Here is a 21,626-nt window from a genome sequence, read left to right as displayed (position 1 = left end):
CAGAGTAGAACTGTTAATCATTACTCATGCTCGGGAACTGGCCCCAGCCGTGGCCCCTGGCCACCTGCCCCCAGCCTCGCAGCCTTGGCCTTCTGGGAGGTTGCGCCACCTGCCGGGGGTGGCAGGGCGTCCGGTGGCGGTCGCGCGAGGTCTGGGTCCGCCGACGAGCCGTCGCTCCGCCCTGGTTGCGGATTGGCCCCGGCGTGTCGCGGCGTGGGTCCCGCGACCATTGTAGAGTCGGCGGCGGCTGCCGGCTCCGCTCCGGTTCCGCCGCTGCTCATTGGTGCAGATCTTGGACAGATCGCCCCACCCCCGGCTGGCGAGGGCGCTGTGGGCGCCCCCTCGGTGCCCCGCCTTCCGCGCTGCGGATTGGCCCGCGACAGGACCCGTCGGTCGCGCTGGTGTCTGGGAAGGAGAGAAAATGGCGGCGGAACCGAGCAAGACCGAAATCCAGACTCTTTTCAAGCGGCTTCGCGGAATTCCGACCAACAAGGTGCGCGAGCGGGAGGCGCGTGGGGTCCGGCGCTAGCGGAGAGGGATTTTCCTGTCTCCCCTGGGGCGTGAGGGAGGGAGAGGGGCGGACGTGGGCTGTTTACCTGGCGTGTCTGCGTCCGGCCTCGACTCGGGGCCCCTAACCACTGGCTCATCGCCTCCTCCACCCAGGCCTGCTTCGACTGTGGCGCCAAGAATCCGAGTTGGGCCAGCATCACCTATGGTGTTTTCTTGTGCATTGACTGTTCCGGGGTGCACCGCTCCCTGGGCGTCCATCTCAGCTTCATCAGGTGGGGTCTTCTTGCGGCTACTGTGCTTACCTGGCCGCAGGCCAGGGCTGTGGGCTTAGTAAGGGAGAGTCGCTGCCTCGATTGGACCGCTTGGCCAGGGAGGGGTCCAGTGGCTGCCCACGGGAGGGAGCCTCCTGGGTGGGCCCCTTGCCACATAGGCGGCTTGTGTCCGCGTATAGGTTAAAATTTCCTTCTTTCCTGTTGGTTAAACTCGACACTCCGAGTATTAGTTTCAGGGAAAAGTTAGCTGCATTGATCTTGTTGCTGATCAGTTGGGTCGAGTATGTCTGGAGCAAGACCATGAACTATGAACGTCCTTAAGGGGAAAGCCAAATCCAAGCTTGAGCGCTTGAGAATTCGATCTCCTTTCGGATCTGGACAATAATTACTACTCTTTTGACTAGATAATTGAAGAGCAAACCTTTCATGGACCAGGTAAAGTGGAGGAAATAGGGTGGTGGCTGATTAATGTTTCCTGGGCGCCTACTGCAGCCCGAGGCCAGATGACAGGTATGCGTCTGCCAGGAAGCATCTCCTGGTATCTCCTGGTGGGTGACATGCAGCCCTTGCACACAGGTCCACAGAGTTGGATTCCAACTGGAACTGGTTCCAGCTGAGGTGTATGCAGGTCGGCGGAAATGCCAATGCGGTAAAGCTCCTTCTTACCATCCTCCCCACCCCCATTCTTCTGCTTGGGTTCTAACTTTACAGTGTCTTCTTAGGAGGCCCTGTCATTATCTCTTTTCAGAGGATTTTCTGGTCTGTAGCAACACTGTACACTATTCTCTAAACCTGGAAATTGGTTTTTCTCAACTGGGCTTCGGATTCAAACTAAACTGGACAGATGTTCTTGGGGAGAGGCTAAATGAGTAGTTGGGGCCTCCACAGTCATCCAGATCTCGTGAGCCTGGATGAAGGATGGGCAAGGGGGGGATGGCATGCTCTCTGCAGGCAGGGCCGAGTGAGGGCTGAGGTGCAGTCAGCTCTCAGAGAATGGGAGGCTGTTTTTTCACAGGCATTGCTGGGGATCTTTGCCTCTGTGAAGAACTGCTGGTGTCAGTAGGGTGTATTTTATCATATGTAAATATTAACCCTCTATTACAAGGGGGGCCTCTTTTGCTCTGGGGAATCACCTGTAGCATGCACTCCTCTCTTCCTTGCTCTCCAGACAGCTTTCTTCCGCCAACATGGATGTACAGCCAGTGATGCCAACACGAAATATAATAGCCGAGCGGCCCAGATGTACCGGGAAAAGATCCGGCAGCTGGGGAGTGCAGCCCTGGCGAGGCATGGCACTGATGTAAGTGCCTGTTCCCAGGGCGAGGGTAGTGGGGTGAGTGGGAATATTCAGGGCCCTGTGTTTCAAGGCTGTCCTCTTCCTTCTAGCTTTGGATAGACAATATGAGTAGTGCTGCCAGTCACTCCCCGGAGAAGAAGGACTCTGATTTCTTCACGGAACACTCTCAAGTGAGTGCCCACAAGGAATATTTCACGTGGTTGTTGCTGGCAGGTGGCTTACTTACCAGGCCAATGCCTTCTGTGATCATGTGGCATGGAGTCCATTCACTTGGTATGAGACCTCAGGAGGGAGTGTCTGCGGCCCACTGCTGGGTAGACCCAGACGTTTCCTCCTCCTATAAGTAGGTGTGCACTGTGCCCATCCTTAGGAATGGACACCTATAAACTGGGATAGTAGGGAGGAAGAGAAGCTTTTTGAAAGCTCAGGAGGTGTCAGGAGCTCCAGACAACTTTTCCTGGGTTCTTCATCCATAAGGAAGGTACTGTGGTTGGGGACAATGAAAGGATTCCCTCCCAGCAGCCCACCTGTGGCAGGAGGTTTCCTGTCTACTGGCATTGGGTGCTGAATTCAGATTCTTAGTTTGATTTCCTGCTCCTTTCCTTAGCATTTCTAGGATGGTGGCTGTCATTTAACCCGTCAAAACGTGTGACTCTAAAAGAGCTCTATCTGCTGCATAGGGTTTGTCCTTATTAAGTGTATTTATGTGTGAAAGGCCTTTAGACTTGTGCTTGGCAGGTGGTAAGTGCCCAATAGTTGTTAGTTGTTGTGAAATTAGGGCAGTGAACTCTGGCTCTAAGTGAGTCCTGGAGGCTGGAGGTAGCTGTGAATTTCTGGTTTCTTTATTCCATTGGCAATAGCAGCTATGCTTTTACTCACTGGCCTCCAGTCTTCTTTTCGTATGGGCTTGAGGAGCGCCTCGTCCCCACAAGGTACCTATGGGTTCTTGGCACTCCTTGTCAGGAGGAGTGGCTCATTCAAGCTTCTGTGATCTGGCTTGTTTTTCAGCCCCCTGCCTGGAAAGTACCAGCCCCAGACCCAGCAGAGACGCAGCAGCTAGCCCCTTCTGCAGAGATCAGTAGCCTGGCACGTGAGTTCAGTCCAGATTTCAACCAGGTGCCCTGGCATTGGTAGAGGACTTGGGCCTAGGAAGGGGACATCGGACCAAGAGGATTGGAATGTGTGTGTTGGGGGTGTTCCTGTGTTTCTCGGTGGGTTAAGATTCTTCTCAGTCTCTTGGAGGACGTAGTGGGCGTTTCCTACTCATCCCCGTCACCTCCTGTAAGGGAAAGTCACCGCAAGCTTTGTGCTTTACACCTAACTCCCACCATTGCATCCACAGAGCCGGAACAGGGCCCCAACATGGACCTGCTTGGCACCTCACCCAAAGCCTCTCTGGGTCAGTATGCCGCCTGGCAGGTGCGGGGTGACTGGGAGAGGGTGGGCCTCCAGGACTCTTTTCAGGTTTGTTCTTGTCTGGTCGTGTGGACTGAGGTCATGAGATTGAGCATCTGACCTCTCGGGAGTGGGGACTGGGACTGGGTTTGTGGCTGCAGCATTAGGTGCAAGGACTGTGAGTTGATAAAGCGGGTAGCTGGTGGACAAGGCCTGGGGTCTGCCTCCGAATGTGGAGCTGGGTCTAGCCAAAGTGTGGGGAGGCCAGTATGAGACTGGACACCTAACCCTGGAGTCTGAGGGCAGATTGGCCTATCTGGTCCGTTTCATGGGACGGGCATGCAGCTCTCACACCTGGAGGCAACACTGTCCTTTCTCAGCCTGTCTCTGGCCTTTCGGTTCTTTTATTACTTTCTTTAGTGTTCTTTAGTTTTGGCTCAGCATTAGAACAGTGTTTGCTGACCTTGGTGGTTCTGTTGACCCTTGGGGGTTGGGGCAGGAGCCTAGCAAATGACTAAAACTGAGCCCATGCGAAGGCTGGCATGGTTTGGTCTGAAGTGAGGCTCTTAAGAGGCCTCTGTGGAGAACTTTGGCCTCTGGGCTCAGGAGCTGTATTGAGGCTCTGGGGTGGACCCCTTGTTAGTCATAAGTCTTTCTCTCTAGAGTCCATGTGTCTGTCACCTAAAGGGGCCCTTCCTGCCAGAGGTAACCGACAGCTGCTTGGGGAGCCCAGCCCCTTGCATGTCAGCTCCCTGCTATAGGAGCTGAGGCTGGTATTTAACCAGCCTGCCTAACCCTGCCTAGCCGTCCTCGTATTGGTTCAGGGACTGTGACAGTCTCTGGTGCTTTGGGTCTAGATTCTTATCTCAGTGTGCTGGGAGTTGGGAGCCTTGCCTAACTTTGTCTGTCTGTCCTTGGCTTGGGCTCTGCCACTGCCATTGGTTGGGGCTGGTGGGTGGCAAGCAGCCTTGCCTTCCTCTGCCTGAAGCAGTTCTTTGTAGAAGCTCTTGCCCAGAAGCTGCACAGTGTGGACTGAGCCGCCGCCTCTGACCTCCCTTTGTCTTCACTCTTGCCCCATCTTCTTTCTTACACAGAACCGAGAACCTCCCTCATTGGCAAGAAGAAGCCAGCAGGAGCTAAGAAAGGGGTAGGTGGAGAGAGGCAGTGTGGTGGTGGTGGTTAGGAGCTAGTGCTAGACAGCCTGGATGCACCCCTGACCCTGCCGCTTATTGGCTCTGTGACTTTGGCAGATGTACTTTTATGAACCCTGACTATGAAAGGGCTGTCCAGATGCTTCTCTTTGAGGGGGCCCAGGGAAGAGTCAGTGCGATTGTGCGCATCAGGGGCCTGGCACAGACCGGTCCTGGTCAGCATTACCTGCTGTTCGCAGGCCCTGAGGCCTCTGCTGTGCACAGGGAGAGCCACCTTGTGCCCAACTCCAGCAGAGCCGCTCTTCTCCTTCTTGAGCATGCTGGCTGGGCTCCCTGTTTTTTTTTTACCCTAGTTGTTAAGAAGGAATGCTTCCTTTGGTGGTATGGCTAGAGGACCCATGCTTGGGAGGGAGCAGAAGAGTTGTGGTTGTTGGCAAGGCCTCCTTCCCATCATTCTCCTCCCAGCTGGGTGCCAAGAAAGGCCTCGGGGCCCAGAAGGTGAGCAGCCAGAGCTTCAGTGAGATCGAGCGGCAGGCCCAGGTGGCGGAGAAGCTCCGTGAGCAGCAGGCAGCTGATGCCAAGAAGCAGGCCGAGGAGTCCATGTGAGCGTTCCCCGAGCGGCCCCAGCTCACGGGGATTGGGTGGCTGGTGGGACGGTCAGGACGTGAGCTGGCCTCTGACACGTTTATTCCTCCCAAGGGTTGCCTCTATGCGCCTGGCCTACCAGGAGCTCCAAATTGACCGTAAGAAGGAGGAGAAGAAGCTACAGAATCTGGAAGGGAAGAAGCGAGAACAGGCAGAGAGGTTGGGCATGGGCTTGGTGTCCCGCAGGTGAGGCTTAGCTCTGGGGTGTGGCAGAGAAATGTCACCGTTCTCCTGGGAGCCACTGCGAATTCTTCCCAGCAGTTTGGGTTTTGAGGCTCAGTCTTCCCCGAGGCTAAACAGATAGATGGCTTTGCTAATTGTCTGAAAGTGCCTAGTATAGTGCTTGTCACAGAGTAGGTCTATGCTCATTGTGTTTGTCAAATGAAAGAAATAGGATTGGGTGTTTTTTCGATACTCCCAAGAGGATAGGGTGATGTTGCTTAATGGGGTACTGACAGCACTTTGGTGGGAGGTTTCCTTATTTTTTAAGAGTTTTTAAGACTTATTTTTTAAGACTTCCCTGAGAATTGCAAGGCTCTTAGCATCCCTAATCCTTGTCCACTAAACACCATTGCTGCCAGGCACGATAACACCGAGAAATGCCCCTATACGAATGCTCTTTGCGTCAACAATATTCTTCCTGTTTCAGGACCACTGGGCTTATGTTGCTGTGGTTTTCTTGAAAAAAAAACAAGAACTGCAAACCAGTTCTCTTACCCATTTTGTTTGCTCTGCACTAAGAGCTTGCATCTAGAGATTTCAGTGGCACTAGACTTTTGATCTCTTTTAAAAGCCAGAATGTGGGACAGCACCGGGCCCTGGGGCTGCTGTCCGGTCTCCCGGTGAAGAGGCAGCGTTGGGTGAGTGGTGCTAATTCTTGGTGCCTCGCTCTCCTCCTGTGTCTTCCTCCACAGAGTCATCTTAAGGATTAATTTCACTTAAACTCATTACAAAATATCTACAGCTTTCAGCTGGCAGAACCCTGAAGATGAATGTTGTACAGTAGGGTTTTAAGTAGGGTAGTCTGGATTTAAGTTAAAGATTCTATTGCATTGCAAAAAAAAGAGAACTAAAGTCCTTTCTGGGCTTAAAATGTGATGTTTCCCTGATTAGCTGTGTGTTATACAAGCAGCACATGGAAGGAAATGGAGTTACTTAAATCCAGCTGGCACGTGCTCTGAAAAGATTAAGCAGAAATAGCCAGCCTTATCTTCTTTCAGAGAAGTAGAGGATAAAGGCACAAAATACTGAATTTGGAATCAATAGTTCTGTGTTCAGCCTCTAGTTGTGCCAGTTATGAGATGTGTGGGCTTTAGGCAAGTTGCTGAGCTGCTCGAAGTCCATTTTCTCACCTGCAGAAAGACATAGTAATACCTTCTGCGCGGCGGTGCCGCACTTCAGTAAATCAGACCACTGGCGGAGCTCACAAGCCCACTATCGCCAAGATTGCTGTCCAGTATTCTGTTTTTAAGGGAGATCGAAAGTCTAGAATTCGCCTTTGATTCCATTAGACTCCGTTTCCTGTTTCTGGGGTATTTGTGCATCTTTTCCGTGTGGACATGTCAGTCTTGGCAAACGACGTGGCCCGTGGTGCAGCAAGCCTGTTGAGTTGTTTTTAAGGACTGAGAGTACTACTGTTTGATGCACGTCATTAAAGTAAGAGGCAGACAAACAGTCCTTTGCCAGGGAAGGCCTGCTTTGAGAGAATAGCTGACCTGCGGACAGTCAAGGGTGTCCTCTGGCTGCGCGCGGCCCCGAGCGCTCCCTGCGGGGTCTGGCCCAGCCTGGGGCGCAGGCCCGGGGAGAGGACTCTCCGGTGGTGCACCGCCGCTCACAGCTGCTCTTGGGCGGCTCTGCTTGTCCCCACAGCTCCGTCTCTCACTCGGTGCTGTCTGAGATGCAGGTGATCGAGCAGGAAACGCCCGTGAGTGCAAAATCCTCCCGCTCGCAGCTCGACTTGTTTGATGATGTTGGTACTTTCGCCTCTGGACCCCCGAAGTAAGGCTGTTGTTGGGGTGCAGACTTGGCCACCATGTTCCTCATCAAACTCTTCTAAGCCACTCTTCCGACTCACCAGGTACAAGGACAACCCCTTCTCCTTGGGGGAAAGTTTCAGTTCCCGGTGGGATTCGGATGCCGCCTGGGGCATGGACCGGACGGAGGAGAAGGAGCCAGAAGTGACCATCTCCAGCATCCGGCCTCTTTCAGAAAGGTGGAGTGGGCTAGGGCAGCACCGTCCAGCAGGATTTTCCTGGGACGGGAATGTTCTGTGTACCTGCTCTCTGCCAGGTGGCGGGGTGGGGGAGGCTCCCGAGCTCTTCACCCCTGGCTGGTGCGGCTGAGGAGCTGGGTTTTTAATTTAATATTAGTAAGTTTAGCCACTTGTGGCTGGTGGCTGTCAGGTGGTGCGGGAATCAATCAGGCTTTGGTTTGAGCTGTGCTTTGTCGTCACAGAAGGCTTAGCAGCTTCTTTAGTTCAGGGTCTGTTTCTCTGGTGTGAGGGTCCTGATTTTATGCTTTAATCCTGACCACCCGGATTTATGGGTCTCTGGTCACCATGTTACTTTTTTTTTTCTTTTTTCTTTTTAAGCTTATTATCATCTGGGCAAGATTTAACTGATGAATGGCCTGCAAATCATTTGTAAAATAGGGACATAAGTAGTGACTTCACAGGGTCCCTGGAAGAATTAAATGTAACGAAACTTACAAAGCACCTAGGCCAGGGTCTGTGCATGTCAGTGGGAGATGAGAGTGACCAGACACTTAGGTCCACACTGGGAGGCTTTTGAGGGTGAAAATGCCAGAAGAGTAGGTATAAACTCAGGCGGACAGAGTCATATGGTCACCCTAGTGTTAGGCCAGTCATCATTTGGAGGAGACTGGCAGTAGTGATGTATTGATGTCCTAGACTTTGATGACGCTCTAGAAGTTCGGGGCAGAAGACTGGTCCCCTCTAAACTGCATGTCCGTGCGGCCTGGCAGAGGCACCATAAGCTCTCTTGTGCCCCAGCTTCAGTGTGGGGAAGAGAGGGATCTCGTCCAGGAAAGAGGGTCCATGAGTCCCAGGGCCACAGCCAGATGGGGCCACAGTGAGCAGCGCAGGAGGCCACTGGCACTGTTGCAGTCTCTGTTAGTAATGGGATTAGTACGACTGGGCTCCGATGGTAATGGGAAGGATCAGAGGTATCCCACATCCACCCCGCAGAGTCACAAACAGAAGGGAGGTGGAAAGCCGGAGCTCAGGCCTCGAGTCCAGCGAAGCGCGCCAGAAATTTGCAGGAGCCAAAGCCATCTCATCGGACATGTTCTTCGGGAGGGAGGTGGATGCTGAGGTAAGTGGAGTTGTCGGTTCTGAGCCTGGAGGCAGCAGGTGGGGTGGGAGCTTCCTCCTTGTGGTTGCTTTGGGCTTCAGCACCGAGTGGTCTCGGCGGATAAGGAGTTTTTGAGTCTTTGGCCAAAACATTCCCTAGGCCTTCCTCTTTCCTCACCACAGCACGAAGCCCGGTCTCGACTCCAGCAGCTCTCAGGAAGCAGTGCCATCAGCTCTTCTGACCTCTTCGGGGACGTGGATGGGACTCATGGAGCAGGTAGGGCTGCACGGGTAAGGTGCACACTGGGCCTGGCCCGTGAGCGGGACTGGAAGGGCCTGTGGGCTGGGAAGTGCTGCCCACAGGGCTCTAAACCCCCCTTTCCCTTGCCTTTACAGGTAGCGTATCTTTGGGCAACGTGCTCCCCACGGCGGACATTGCCCAGTTTAAGCAGGGTGTCAAGTCTGTGGCCGGGAAGATGGCCGTGCTGGCCAACGGTGTGATGAACTCTTTGCAGGTGAGGCTGGGGCTCTTTGGCCTGCGGCAGGAGGGTAAAGCCGCAGAGAGTCGTCCTGGGAGGTTGGCCTTTACCACTTTCAGACACTGCTGCTGGCCAGCTCCTGAGCCCAAAAAAGAGTTTTTTTCTTTTCCTGGAGGGACAGCTTCTCTCCTTTGAGCTGGGTGCCGGGCCTGGGCCGCTCCCTGAGAGGATGCCGTGCCTGCACTGATTTCTCCGGCCTTGTCACCTTCCCCTTCTTTCTCCTGCCTCCCCAGCTTTAAGATCAGGCAGGGCTTCCCCCTTGGGATCTGGCCACAGCCCCTTCCCTGAGTCACAGTAAAATACAAAACTCTGTCTGCCCTAGTGAGATGGGAGCCCGATCCCCGGGGTACCCTAGTCCTGCCAGAGTGTGGGGGTGCTGCTGCCAGCGAGGGGCTTGGACTTTGTTTTCTTCTTCCCCCATGTCCAGGATCGCTATGGTTCCTACTGATCCAGGCGCCACGGCTCAAGCATTTGGTGGCAATAGCTGCAAAACCCCCACGATTCCAAGGCCAGGGGCGCTTGCCTTTTGGAAGCTGGGGAGGAATTGTTACTTTATGTGTTGTGTGTGAGTTGGGTGGCTTTTGAGTATCTCGGGTGAGGGGGGGATGGGCAGTTCCAGCCTTGACCTCTGCCTGTAGACTGAGCCCTCTAATTCTCCTCCCCTCACACCCCCTGGCCCATGTGCTAGACACTGTCCTTTGATCCTGCCCCCCCCCCCCCCAACCAAGCTGCTGCTCCCTTGTCTGGCGACGCTGGGAGCGAGGGGAGGAGTTCCCTCAGGCGAACTTCTGCTGGGTCCGTCCCTTCCCCGAGTAGGGAAAGTGAGACGTATAGGCTTTTTTGCCAGCTCTAGGATCCTTCCAAGTTGTCCGGTGTTTGGCCCCCCTCGTCTGGAACCTGTGGGCAGGTCTAGAAAGAGTTCTGCTGTGGACCAGCCCCCAGGGGAGGGAGGCTCTGGACTTGCTGCTCTTGCTGCTCCAGTGGCCTCTTCTGCTGCCAGGAGATGGCAGGGGAGGGGAAGGACCTTCGTCCGGGCCTTATTAAGGGCTAGAAACTTGACCCAGTACCTAAAGGTTTTACTTGGGATCAGACTGGAGGCCCGAGTGGTCGTGTCCTGTCTCACCACCCCTTTTTACAGTGATCACTTGAGGGATGCTGCTCCTGAGTGTCTCAGAGTCCTTCCATCCCACCCGGTGTGGAGCACAGGCCCCTCTGTCCCTTCTTCCCCTGCTTGGTGGCCATGCCGGGTCTCATCTGCCCTGTGCCCTGCTCTGGATGCTGTGAGCGTAATGCTGGCCAAGAAAGCAGAGGGCATGAGGGACAGAAGCAGGCTTTGGGGGTTCAGCTTTCTTCTGTATCATCCTGGTCTTAAGGGGGGCCTGGACAGCACCCCCCCTAGTGAGAGCGTGAGGCACCGACAGAATTGCAGGCCTTGTCCCCTGGCCGTGCACTGTGTTATCCCCGGTGCCCTCTCCCCCTGCTGTGCTGCCTGTTGGGGCCCACCCTGCCCGCTGGGGGACGGGGGATGGGCTCCTAAGCCACACAGACCATTCTTCCCTTGCCCCCTCCCCCAAAGGGACTTGACTTTCTTTCTGGACTGTTTGTATTGAAACAGAGTGGTGTCAAATAAATCCTTGGCAGGGCCCTGGGCCGCTCTTGGTCTGAGTGAAGTCGTGTCCTTCCTGGATCCCGTCTCCCTGCCCAGTGCAGGCCCCTGGCTCACTCTCTGGGCTCCCACCGACATGGGTAGGGCGATGGTGCCGAAGCGGAGGGCATGCTCTCCGGGGCCTCCAGCTTGTCTCTTCTCTGAAAACCAAAGGCCCCTGGCTCCTCGGCCCTGTGCTGCCGCGAGGTCCAGTGCAGCCTCGACCTCACCACCCTGTTGCACGCGGAGGAAAGAGCTGGTATTAGTTGGCCCTTTGACTCCTCCAGTGAGCCGTACTGCTGTGGGCAGGCGAGCAGCCGAGCAGCCCCGCACCTCACCCCAACAGGAGGCTTGACTGGGGTGTGTGTCTCAGGGGAGTTTAAAGACCAATGAAATCTCCAGCCTTAATGGAACCCTTTTAAATCTAGGAAGAAAAGAATGTATGTGTGTGTAGAACTCCCAAGCTTGGTAATCTGTTCCCCCGGTAGAGGCCCCTGGAGTATATCTGCTACGTTAGGGGTCCTCAGGGTACAGGTATAAACCATTGATCTGGGAGACAGGATTAGAAAAGAGGGGCCATGGGCTTTAAGCCCTCGATTTCCAAAGTGCGGGTCTGGGCCTTCCAGCTCTGGAATCACCTGGAGTGTTGATAATTCAGAATTCTGTGCCTGCCCCCGCCACCCCAAGCCAGAACTTGGTCACTTGTATCGTAAACCAGCTCCCCAGGTGATTCCGATGCCCACCAGGATCTCCGTACCGCTGTCAGTCAGCTGGCAGCTGGAGTTGATGGTGGGCCTGGGGAGTTTCCAGGGTTTGGGGCTTCAGTGGGACCAGAGATCCCAGTCCCGGCATGGCTCTGCAGGCCTTGGGGAGCCAGTTCCTGAAACTGTCGGGGGGGTGGTGGGGCTGGTCTGGGCAGAGAGGAGACCAGGAGAATGTGTGTGCCCAGTGTGGTGACCCCCATCCTCGGAGGCAGCCTGTTCTGCTTGGGTCTCTGGGTGGCTTTTACTTTCTGGACGACCCCTGGCCCATTCAAGGAAGTTGAAGACCACCAGTCTTTACCTTCCTCCAGTCTTGGCTGGAAGCTTCTCTTCCTCAGGCCTGTCATTCACAGCCGCATCCCCACTGTCCCAACCCTGAGCAGGGGCTTAGCAAACATTTTAAAGAAATTCTGGCTAGAAGACTCTGCAGTGCTAACTGTATGAGGCCAGGGTCTTCAGAGTTACGGGAACCTGGCCTTGAACTCCCTGAACTTGTTTTCTGAAGGCCCATTCCAGCTGAGAGCACCTTTGAAAGGTTGCTGGCCTGTGCAGGAGGGGAGTCCCTCTTGGCTCATTATCTGATGCTGGTGTCCAGGCTTGAGTGGCCCCCCGGCCCCCACCTCCCAGTCCTGCCAGAAGAGCCGGGACTCGGCACCAAAAGTGCAAACTCGCCCCTTCCCTTCACCCCCTCCCCAGTCTAGTGGCTTTAGATTCACCACTTACCAGATACAAGGGACTTTATTCATTTAACATGTTGAACTGTTAGACACAGAGGGGGCTCGGAGCAGTTTTTGGAAGTGGACTTGTCTTCTTGCAGCCCTTCATCCTATCGTGCTAGTGGCTCTTCCTCCAGCAGAAGGCCACCATGTGTATGTCCACCCTACACGTGCACCACAGGTGGCGCCCTTGGCCATACAAGGCCCTGCACGTTATTCATGGTCTCGCCTGCCTAAGGTTGCTATGAGAAGAGCACCCTTACGTGGTGGGGACTGTCAGCAAAAGTCACTTTCCTGATGGCCTCCGCTCAGTCTGCTGTCAGCTTGGGTCGTGACTAAAGTGCAGAGGCTGACAGGGCCAAGGAGAGTAGACTGTTACTTTTCAGGGTCCCTGCTTGACTTGGCAGATGATACCGGAACCCCTCTGGCTGGTCTCTGGGCTTGGGCTGTTATTCAGGCTTTTCGCCAGCAGAGGGCAGCATGGCATGGGGGTGGGGGAGGAGGTTGGGTGGGAGTCCCAAGGGCTGGGTGGGAGCTGGAAACAGGTGCTGTGGATAGGACCCTTCAGACGCCTCAAGTCTCAGACTCGTCCGTCTCTTCAGTGGAGCCATCGCTCTCTGCTTCCACCTTGCGGGCGTGATGGAGGGGTCTCCAGGGAGAGCCAACCCGGGGAGGGGTCCGGGAAGGCAGGCAACCAGCCTCTGGGTTGGCAGTGGCCGAGTTGACCAGGCCTGGGATCTGGGCCAGCCTGAAGGAGGGAAAAAGCCCAGAGGGCAGTTGGGGGCCTCCTGTCTAAAGACCTGGACCTCCACGTTCGCTCTTGCATTTGGATGAAACCATGGGCTCTATTCCCAAAGGACTCAGAGAGGCCACCTCAGGCCTCTGCTGGAGCCCAGACCGCTGACTGACTGGCGTGTTGCACACATTTCGCTGTGTGACCCAGAACAAGGCATGGCCATGTCCAAGGGACAGATGACCTCCCCCACAAGGGGGCAGCACTTCCCCACTTGACACTTACAGCCGTTCCAGCTCCTCATCCATGGCTGGGTCGTGCATCAGGTCCCCTTTGTCAGGCAAAGCTCCTGCGAAATAATTGGGGGCCACAGAAGTAATCTGAGTGTCTTTCAGGCAAGGCTCAGGTCGACAGTTTCCCAGCAGGGGGCCCTCACCTTCAGGTCTACCTGCCTTGCTGACCCTGGGAGGGCTCATCTAAAAGATCTGAGAAGTGCTCTTTCTAGAATTTTTTTTTTAATTTGAGCACAGTGGGACGCCTGGGTGGCTCAGTTGGTTAAGCAGCTGCCTTCGGCTCAGGTCATGATCCCAGCATCCTGGGATCGAGTCCCACATCGGGCTCCTTGCTCAGCAGGGAGCCTGCTTCCCCCTCTGCCTCTGCCTCTGCCTGCCGTTCTGTCTGCCTGTGCTCGCTCTCTCCCTCTCTCTCTCTGATAAATAAATAAAATCTTTAAAAAAAAAATTTGAGCACAGTGGACATGGAATGTCTATTAGTTTCTGGGGTTCACCATCTCCGTTTCTTAAGCTGAGCTCACCACGAGGGCAGCTACCATCTGTCACCACACAACGTTATTACAGTGTCATTGACGATAATCTCTGTGCTGTGCCTTTTATTCCCATGACTTGTTCAAGGGAAAGAGCTCTTAAGTTTTAAGAGAACTGTTATGGGGGCAGGAAGTTGTGGCTACTGCTAGATAAATTTAGTGAACCCACGCCTACCCTCTTCAGGTTGGGGCAGGAACCACAACTATGAGACGTCCCCACACCTCAAGGTCACTGTACACACAGGGCTGTCCCCTTCCAGGACTGGGTGGTGGGTTGTAGGCTGGTGCTGGTGGCTCAGTTCCTTCCTTGAGGCCCCAGGTACTGGGGGCCAGAGATACAGAGTATGTCCAGCTAATCCCCCAAATCAGAAATTAGCCAGTTTTGTGTCCCCCCAGATCAGAGGGAGCCCACTTAGAGACAGTATGGTCAAAAATGCTGCCTCAGCTCCTCAGAGGCTCTGAGCGGCGAGAAGAGCAGGCTGGGTCAGAACCGGACCTAACTCTTCTGCGTGGCCAGGAGCCGCCAGGCCGGGAGCAGCCCCTGTCTGCCCGGCCATGACTCTCTCTGAGCTGGTTTTCTCAGCTACAGACTAAAGGGAAAAGGCAAGAGGGGGTGGTCTGGATTCTCACTGGAGCTGTTAACAGTGGAGGGCAGGTGGAGCTGAGGTCTGCAGGTTGTTGAGGGAGAAGCTTGCTCGTGGTCAGAATGTCGCTCTGGCAGCTAGCAGTGCTGTCTGTAGAAAGCCTCAATCTTAAACTTACCCACGTGGCTTTAGTTCAAGTCCCTGCTTTTCCAAAGCATCCCAGATGATGCCTCCTGGCCTGCTTTTGCTGTTAGTGGTTTTCAAACTACGTTCCCCGAGCCGCCTCATTTTGTGTGCGTGCGTGCGTGTGTGTGTGAGTGCCTTGAGGACTAAGGGAACAGGGCAACCCCTCTCCACAGCTGGCTGCGCCCCGAGTATCTCCAGACGGCTTTCCTCACACTGGAGATGCGGGGGAGGGCAGATGCCCCATCTCCCACTCGACCCAGCAGCAGGAAAAGTGGTTGACGGAGTGATCGCCCTTTTTAAAACCCTAGGAAAAGTGAGGGCACGAGGTTGTCCAGGCTTGATCCTGTACTAGTTGCTTTTCCTTTTCCTTCCTGTGTGCTGACTGGTGGAAGGGGAGGGAGGGGGCTGAGTTACCCCGGTGTGAAAGGAAGCGTAAGCCAGTCCCACCTGTTGCCCCCTCACTCCTGACGGCCTTTCTACTCCGGTCCAGTCAGCGCCCTGGGCCACCAGCATCACTTAGTTGAGGGGTCCCTAGAACTGTGCACACCCAGAGCATCAGTTCAGCAAAAGGACGCTGCTAGGCAGCCTGGTGCCTCAGTGGGCCTCAGTCAGTCCTGCTGGGGCTTGCACTCCTGCCTGCATCCCCAGCAGGCTTTGTATCAGGAAAGACCTAAAGCAACTTGGTCTACTGCGGTTAGCATTTAAAACTGTTCAGTTTCCTTCCCTTGATGCCCTTCTCTCCACTGGCAGAAGGAAGGGGAGGCTATGTGTGCTTTGGGACTCCGGAAACGGGCCTCAGGCACACCTGGATACTCTGGAAGAGGAAGACAAATAACCCTTCCAGCTCTGCAGGGGGCTCTTCCCATGGGGCAGCAGCAGCTGTGAGAGGGAGAAGAGCAGTGTGGGCGGAGAAGGCCGACCAGTAGGAAGAAACGACAGACAGGAAAAACTGGGCCAGCGCAGGCCTCTCCCCCTATTTTTTGCTCCTTTTCAGATTAATCATTTTTTTCCCCAGCTGGGAAAAAAGGCCGCCTCAGACACACCTTTGCCCTGCTTACAAATGGGATTCAGGTTTCTTTGATATATAATCTCCAAAGCCACTGAGTAAATAGCCCTGTGTCTGCCCAACCTGCAGGCCACTCCCCAGAGCAGAGCTGGGGATTCTATGGGGAGGGGCCGGGCACACCCCTGCCACCGAGAGGCTGCTTCATGTTGGGGCAGGGACTTGGGTGGGGAAGGCTGTCCCTTCCCACTGGAGTGTGAGAGGCCCAGGAGGGCACGGTCTCTGTTGTGCACGTTCTGGCTCCCCAGGCCTCCGAGGCTGACCTGAGAAGTCAGGGTGGAGATGGTGATGCCCCCCTCCTGTACGGACCATGTCTGCCAATAGCCCCCAGGTCCTACGTGGCTTAGGAGGAGGAGAGGGGAGGAGAGGGGAGGCTAGCCGTGGCTGGCTCTGGCTTACCTAGGGCTTGATTGATTCCATGATGCTTTGAAAAGAGCCACAAGGAATCCGTAGAAGGTCAGTCTCTGAACGTTGCTTAGTACCTCTTTGACAAGTGCTGGGGGTGGACAGCTGGAAAAGGATAATGCAAGAGGCTAGCTTCAAAGACCAGCAAGTCCGTACTGCCATCTTTTTATCAGGACTGAGGGACCCGGTCTGCTCCGGGGCCCTAAACCCCTGGGGGAGCATGGCAGATGTCCAGAAGCAAGGGCTTGACTGGGTAAGAGAAAGAGCTGGTGCGCCCCGAGCTGGTGCTTTCAGTCGGGGTGTGGGAGGAAGGAATGGCGAAAAGGCAATGAGAGGCAGCCTCTTCTTGGAGGAGGCCCAAACTTGCTCGGTCTCTAAGGAGACCTTGTGCCGCAGAGAGCAGTGTCACCCTCCCTTTCTGTCGAGGGAAGTCTTTCTGCAGTGAATGTTGTCCCTTTCTCTCTAAAAAGTCAGGGCCAGTGTCTCTCCTGGCAAGGAGAAGGGGGCCAGGCTGGTCATCTACAGCTCGTCCCACCACGTGGAGGGACCCTCCCCGAGGGAGCCCCCCGGGAAGCCGTTCGCCCAGTCACAGCCTGGTCTGGGGCAGACGGCACTGTGCCACCATCCAGGGCCCCGGCAGCCGGGGGCCAGTCGGAACATCCGTTCCAGAGCCCGCAGCCCAGTCCCTGGGGCTGTGGTGGGGCTCCCACACCCATCTCTCACCTGTACTTGTGCCGGTCGCACAAGTTCTCCAGGCACTGGGAGAACAGCGAGGCCTCCACTCCCTCCAGCAGGCTCGCCTCACCCAAAGGGGGCCGCTGACGGTGCTGCCCGCTGGATGACGTCGGCACAATCACCGTATTGGGGTTCTTGCCCGCCAGCAGGTCCTGATAGATGGCGGCCACGCTCTCCAGGAATTCTGCATACCGCGATGGGGGGGGGGGGGCACAGGTCAGGCAAGGATGACCCGCGGGGTCCCTTCGCTGCGTCCGCCCGTCCTCCTCTCCCTCAGTCCCCGACCAGCCTCAACGCTTCGCGCATGGTGGCGTGGGAGCAAGAGTCCTCCACCTCCTGGGACCAGCGCCCTTAGGAGCGGTGACACCGCTGTGTGTTTCTGGCCCAGCGTCCCCTCCTTGGGGCAGCTGCTCCTAGACCAGGCAGATGCCCTCTTCCCTACCTTCCAGGCACCCTGTACTCCCTTGTTTTTTGGGTATTTGCTCTGCCTTGCTGGAGTGGAAGATCCTTGAATAAAGGTAGGGGTTGTGCTTTGTCCCCTTTGTGCCCTAGTATCTAGCACAGTGCTGGGCACACGTGAAGTGCTGGAAATATCTTTTAGAGAGTGGGCCTGTGCACACTCGCTCCATCTGGCTGTGAGGCCACCTGCCTCTCTGCCCCAAGAAGGTGTGGGGGAAGGCCAGCGTAGAAGAGAAAGCCTCAAGCTGCTAACTTATTAAGCATTTGAAAGGCAGGTGGGGAAGATTCTCCCAGCTCTTCTCCAGGGTCCAGGAGCTCCCGAGCACTGGGAAGTCGGTGCTGCAGCTGCAGAGAGCAGGTGGTGAGACCCCAGGCTCCAGCCCCTGCCGGACCAGGCCCTTGGGCCACCATCAAGAAAACAGAATGTGGCGCCTGAGTGAGGCCAAGGCTGGCTGGGGCCACCAGCTGGCAGGGAGTCCAGGCTCCAAGGACAGCCTTCTGTTTACTGAAGAGCCCATTTTAAACAAGTCTGTTGACGGACATAGGCAGCAACCTCTGAACCCAGCATCACATGTGATGTCGCCGTGGGCGCCGTGGGAGCTGGTGTGCATTTGTATTTATTCCTCTGTTTCTGTGATACCTGATTCCAGAAGGGATGTGAGGACACAGCCGCTGTGTATGGGGAGCAGTACGGGCGGGGGAGACAGGGCTGGTGTCTGCTTATGAAAAGCTGTGCAGGTGGGGAAATGTGTGCTCGCACACACAAGCCAGGGCCGAAGGAGAGCCCTTTGCCGGCAGTACCGGCGCAGAGCGGCCCGGAGCCCTGGTTTCGGAGGGAGCCCTCCGTTCAGGTCCGGGCTCCCCCACTTACCAGCTCTGCGACTTCGGCTCCTCACCCCGAAGCGGGTCTCTGAGAGGACCTATCTGCTAGGGCTGTCCTAAGCACTAAAGTCAGGGCTATGCCGGGCACACAGGGAATGTCTGACACACCGTGGACGTGGCGTGGACGTCAGCGCAGTGTGCACGGTTCCAGTTACTGTCGTTGTCACTTAGGCCGCTTTGCCGCTGCCACCTGGAAGCGCTGTGCCTTTCCATGTCTCGAGAGGGCAGAGGGAGGCGGCTGTGCAGACCGAATCTTGTGACCACCAGTGGGGACGAGACATCCTGTCCGTGACCCACGGTGAATCACGCCACCAGCGGCAGTGGGGGGATCCATGGGTGCGCCAGACAGCAGATATTAAGGACACCAGGGTAGGACAGGCAGACAGGGCCCTGACAGGAGCCCACATGGGGCCCTGGAAGGTTCTCACCTGAGTAGTAAAACTGGATCTGGAAGGCAAAAAGGAAATCTGAAAAAGACATCAGGCAGTCCATGGCGTCATCCATGAGCACGATCCTGAGGGGGAAAGAGGGAGAAAACGTGAGCGAATGTGTGTGGGGGGTGGGGGATGGGGAGCAAGTGAGTGAGCTGTTTTCTGGGACTCCGTCTTTTGGGGATGACAAGACATTGGGAGAGGGGTCCCAAAGGCCAGCTCCTCCCCATCACTTCACTTGTCCATCAGCGGGGCTCTGCCACCAGACCGCACCGACCACACGGTCCAGGGCAGGCTCCCAGTTCCGTCTCTGTGGCACCAGCTAGTGGCTGGAGCACGAGGAGGGAGGAGGGGGGCAGCAAAGAGAGGGTGCAGCTGCCATGCAGCCAAGATTTCTTTTCATATACTTAAGCAGTAAATCCTTTCATCCTGCAGCGAGGACCATTTAGTTCAGAATAAATACAGCTGAGCAGAAAGGCAAAAAGAACAGCCAGGAAGCTTAAAGAGGTCTTGGCAAGTGGCACCGAGATTTAAAAAGCTACCAAGGGCCCAAACAACTTCAGGCACCTCTGTCCTGGGACAGGGATGGCAGACAAGGGAAGAGGGGACAGAGCTGCTGGGCACTCTGCACTTGTGAGGGTCAGAGACACACCCTGTCTTGTGAAGCCGGGGGGGGGGGGGGGGCAGCTGTGCAGCTCCTTGCTGTCTGCTCCCCCAAGGGGACCACTCTCTGGGTGTTCCTGTCCAGGCCCTCCCACCTCCTAGGAAGAAAACCATCCGATGACTAAATGATCAGACCAAGGCCATGTTCATACCCTGCTCTGGGCCGCATGCAAGAGGGCATAGGAAGGGAAGGAAATTAGCACACGCTGGGCTCTATCTAGGTGCCAGGCAGGGCGCCAAACTGATCTCCTGAAGGGGAGCGGGGCCCCCAATCTGTTTCTGACGGGCCCTCCTGGCTTCATCTTCCCTGTTTTGCAAAGTTGTTTTATTTTGCTGTCTTCGTGTATTTTTTGAAATCTCCCTTCACTGCCTTGCGTCAGAGGATCCCCAACCTGGCACCTGGATCGGCTTCAGAGAGAGCCGGCGCTGCACACCTCTGGGGGTTGGGGTGCCAGTAGAGAGGGGAGAACATCAGGGGCCCCTGCAGCTGTGCGAGGCGGCGGGCCCTGCTTCCGGGGGTCCCCGAAGAGAGAAAGCGTTCCTCCATCTAGTCTTTAGTCATAGTAAAGACAACGATAGGAATAGCGGACCCGTACTGAGTACCTACTTCATGGCAGGCCTTGTGCGAGGTATTTAACTATATTAATTTTTATTCTACAACATTCCTATGAGGCAGGTCTTGTAATTATGTACATTTCACATGTGAAGGGACTAAGTCTCAGAGAAGTCAGCTTGGCGAGACCACATAGCTGGGGAGTTTGCTCTACTCCACAGGCCATGGTACTTTCCATTAGGTCATACTGCTTCTTTTATTTATTTATTATTTTTTAAAGAAGATTTTTATTTATTTGAGAGAGAGCAAGTGCGTGCCTACAAGAGCGGGGAGGGGCAGAGGCAGAGGTAGAAGCAGACTCCCCAGTGAGCCGGGAGCTGTACTGGACATGGGGCTCCATACCAGGACGCTGGGATCATGACTTGAGCCAAAGGCAGACGCTTAACGACTGAGCCACCCAGGTGCCCCTCACACTGCCTCCTTTAAAATAAAGATACAGGGACACCTGGGTGGCTCAGTTGGTTGGACGACTGCCTGCGGCTCAGGTCATGATCCTGGAGTCCTGGGATCGAGTCCCGCATCGGACTCCCAGCTCCATGGGGTGTCTGCTTCTCTCTCTGACCTTCTCCTCGTTCATGCTCTCTCTCACTGTCTCTCTCTCAAGTAAATAAATAAAATCTTAAAAAAAAAATAAAATAAAGATACAGAATAGAATCATTAACATTTTATTTCTTAATCTATGTGGCTAACTTATTTTCTTTCTTTCCACCTATATTTTAAGGCCTTAATATTTCTCATGTATCTCTTGGGGAAGAAAAAAATCTGCCCATCCAGGAGAGTTGAACATTAAAATTCCAACTGGAAAAAAATTCAAGGACGGAGGGTGGACAGAAGCAATGCTGCTGGTAGCCACCAGGGGGCGCCCTGGTCCCTCCATCAGTGGCTGCTGGGACCAAGTGCTGAGCCACATAGCCCAGGTAGTTGCCCCCATTTCTCCTAACTTAGGAGAACCCAGGCAGGCAGAAAGGAGAAGACAGAGAGAGAGAGAGAGGGCACAAAGCCCAGATTCTGATATCTGGATGGGGAGGGAGAGGCGACAGAGGTCAGAGATAAGGCAGGTAGGGCAGGCTGTGGTTACAAAGACATCCAAACTACAGAGGACAAGCGAGCTCTCCCGGAGCGCTCGGGGTGGGGGTGGGGTAGAGCCGCCGCAAAGCTTTTCCAACCCAGGCACAATCAGAGAAGAAGAAGGTCCCTGCGGAGGGAAGCCAGTGACCTTTCCTTCCTGCCCTACCCCCAGGACAGCTAAGAACCCGAATGGCCTGAAGTTAATTACTAGGGAAGAGCACTGGGCTGAGAACGTCCCCAAGCAGGAAACCGCGAAGGGGAGCCAAAGCCTTTGAAGATGTTACTTGGCTTCTCTTCTTTATCATCAACCTGGACCCAGTGCTCCTGTTTATAGCAATGTATTCCTTCTTTCTTTATTTCTTCATTTATATTGCGATACAATTCAAATACCATAAAGTTCCCCCTTAAAAACGCACGGTGTTTTTCAGTATGTTCACGAAGTTGTGCAACCATGACCACTGTCTAATTCCAGAAGTTGTAATTCTTGCTAATCAGCATGCTCCCGAGACAGGCCCTGCCACACCAGGGCTTTGAAGCCAATTGCCATAAGCATCTTCCTCTCTCAGCCGCAGAGAGGACTAGAAGCTGCAAACAGGGCCCGCCCTTCCAGCTTCGGAATGGCCTGCAGCCTTCTGCCGGGGCCATTCTTTTTTTTTTTTTTTTTTTTTTTTTTTTTTATTTGTTTATTTGACAGACAGAGATTACAAGTAGAGAGGCAGGCAGAGAGAGAGAGAGGGAAG

The 21,626-nt window shown here is 55.0% G+C and overlaps 2 protein-coding genes across 4 annotated transcripts in view; one reads left to right on the top strand and one right to left on the bottom strand.

Moving 5' to 3' along the window:
- The first annotated feature begins 192 nt into the window (after positions 1-192).
- ARFGAP2 (ADP ribosylation factor GTPase activating protein 2) lies at positions 193-10,784 on the top strand. 3 transcript variants are annotated; one of them, XM_032360148.1, is made up of 17 exons: positions 193-493; positions 664-782; positions 1,359-1,431; positions 1,951-2,082; positions 2,169-2,249; positions 3,088-3,169; positions 3,422-3,478; positions 4,138-4,179; positions 4,569-4,621; positions 5,091-5,227; positions 5,325-5,456; positions 7,140-7,268; positions 7,348-7,482; positions 8,476-8,602; positions 8,741-8,857; positions 8,977-9,095; positions 9,547-10,784. In XM_032360148.1, the coding sequence occupies exons 1-16, from the start codon at positions 422-424 to the stop codon at positions 9,079-9,081; spliced, it is 1,593 nt and encodes a 530-aa protein (XP_032216039.1). In that variant the 5' UTR covers positions 193-421; the 3' UTR covers positions 9,082-9,095; positions 9,547-10,784. The 3 variants fall into 3 exon arrangements, with proteins under 3 accessions (XP_032216039.1, XP_032216038.1, XP_032216040.1); XM_032360147.1 differs by having other exon boundaries at positions 196-493; positions 8,764-8,857; positions 9,547-10,781; XM_032360149.1 differs by lacking the exon at positions 4,138-4,179 and having other exon boundaries at positions 198-493; positions 8,764-8,857; positions 9,547-10,781.
- Positions 7,805-21,626, bottom strand: part of C9H11orf49 (chromosome 9 C11orf49 homolog) — a 191,603-nt gene continuing 177,781 nt past the window's right edge. The window contains 6 exon segments of the mRNA XM_032360166.1: positions 7,805-10,998; positions 13,260-13,323; positions 16,030-16,060; positions 16,062-16,140; positions 16,759-16,954; positions 18,540-18,625. Of these exon segments, the coding sequence (XP_032216057.1) occupies positions 10,839-10,998; positions 13,260-13,323; positions 16,030-16,060; positions 16,062-16,140; positions 16,759-16,954; positions 18,540-18,625 (616 nt within the window). The 3' untranslated portion in view covers positions 7,805-10,838.

Source organism: Mustela erminea, chromosome 9 (assembly GCF_009829155.1).
Source record: "Mustela erminea isolate mMusErm1 chromosome 9, mMusErm1.Pri, whole genome shotgun sequence".
NCBI classification, from domain to species: domain Eukaryota; kingdom Metazoa; phylum Chordata; class Mammalia; order Carnivora; family Mustelidae; genus Mustela; species Mustela erminea.
Note: the sequence above shows the minus strand (reverse complement) of the source record. Positions and strands in the feature narration are given on the sequence as shown.

Coding starts and splice junctions, on each gene's coding strand:
- ARFGAP2 (XM_032360147.1), top strand. CDS start 422: ATGGCGGCGGAACCGAGCAAGACCGAAATCCAGACTCTTTTCAAGCGG. Junction 4,622..5,090: donor CAGCAGGAGCTAAGAAAGGG/GTAGGTGGAGAG, acceptor TTCTCCTCCCAG/CTGGGTGCCAAGAAAGGCCT. Junction 8,858..8,976: donor GGATGGGACTCATGGAGCAG/GTAGGGCTGCAC, acceptor TTGCCTTTACAG/GTAGCGTATCTTTGGGCAAC.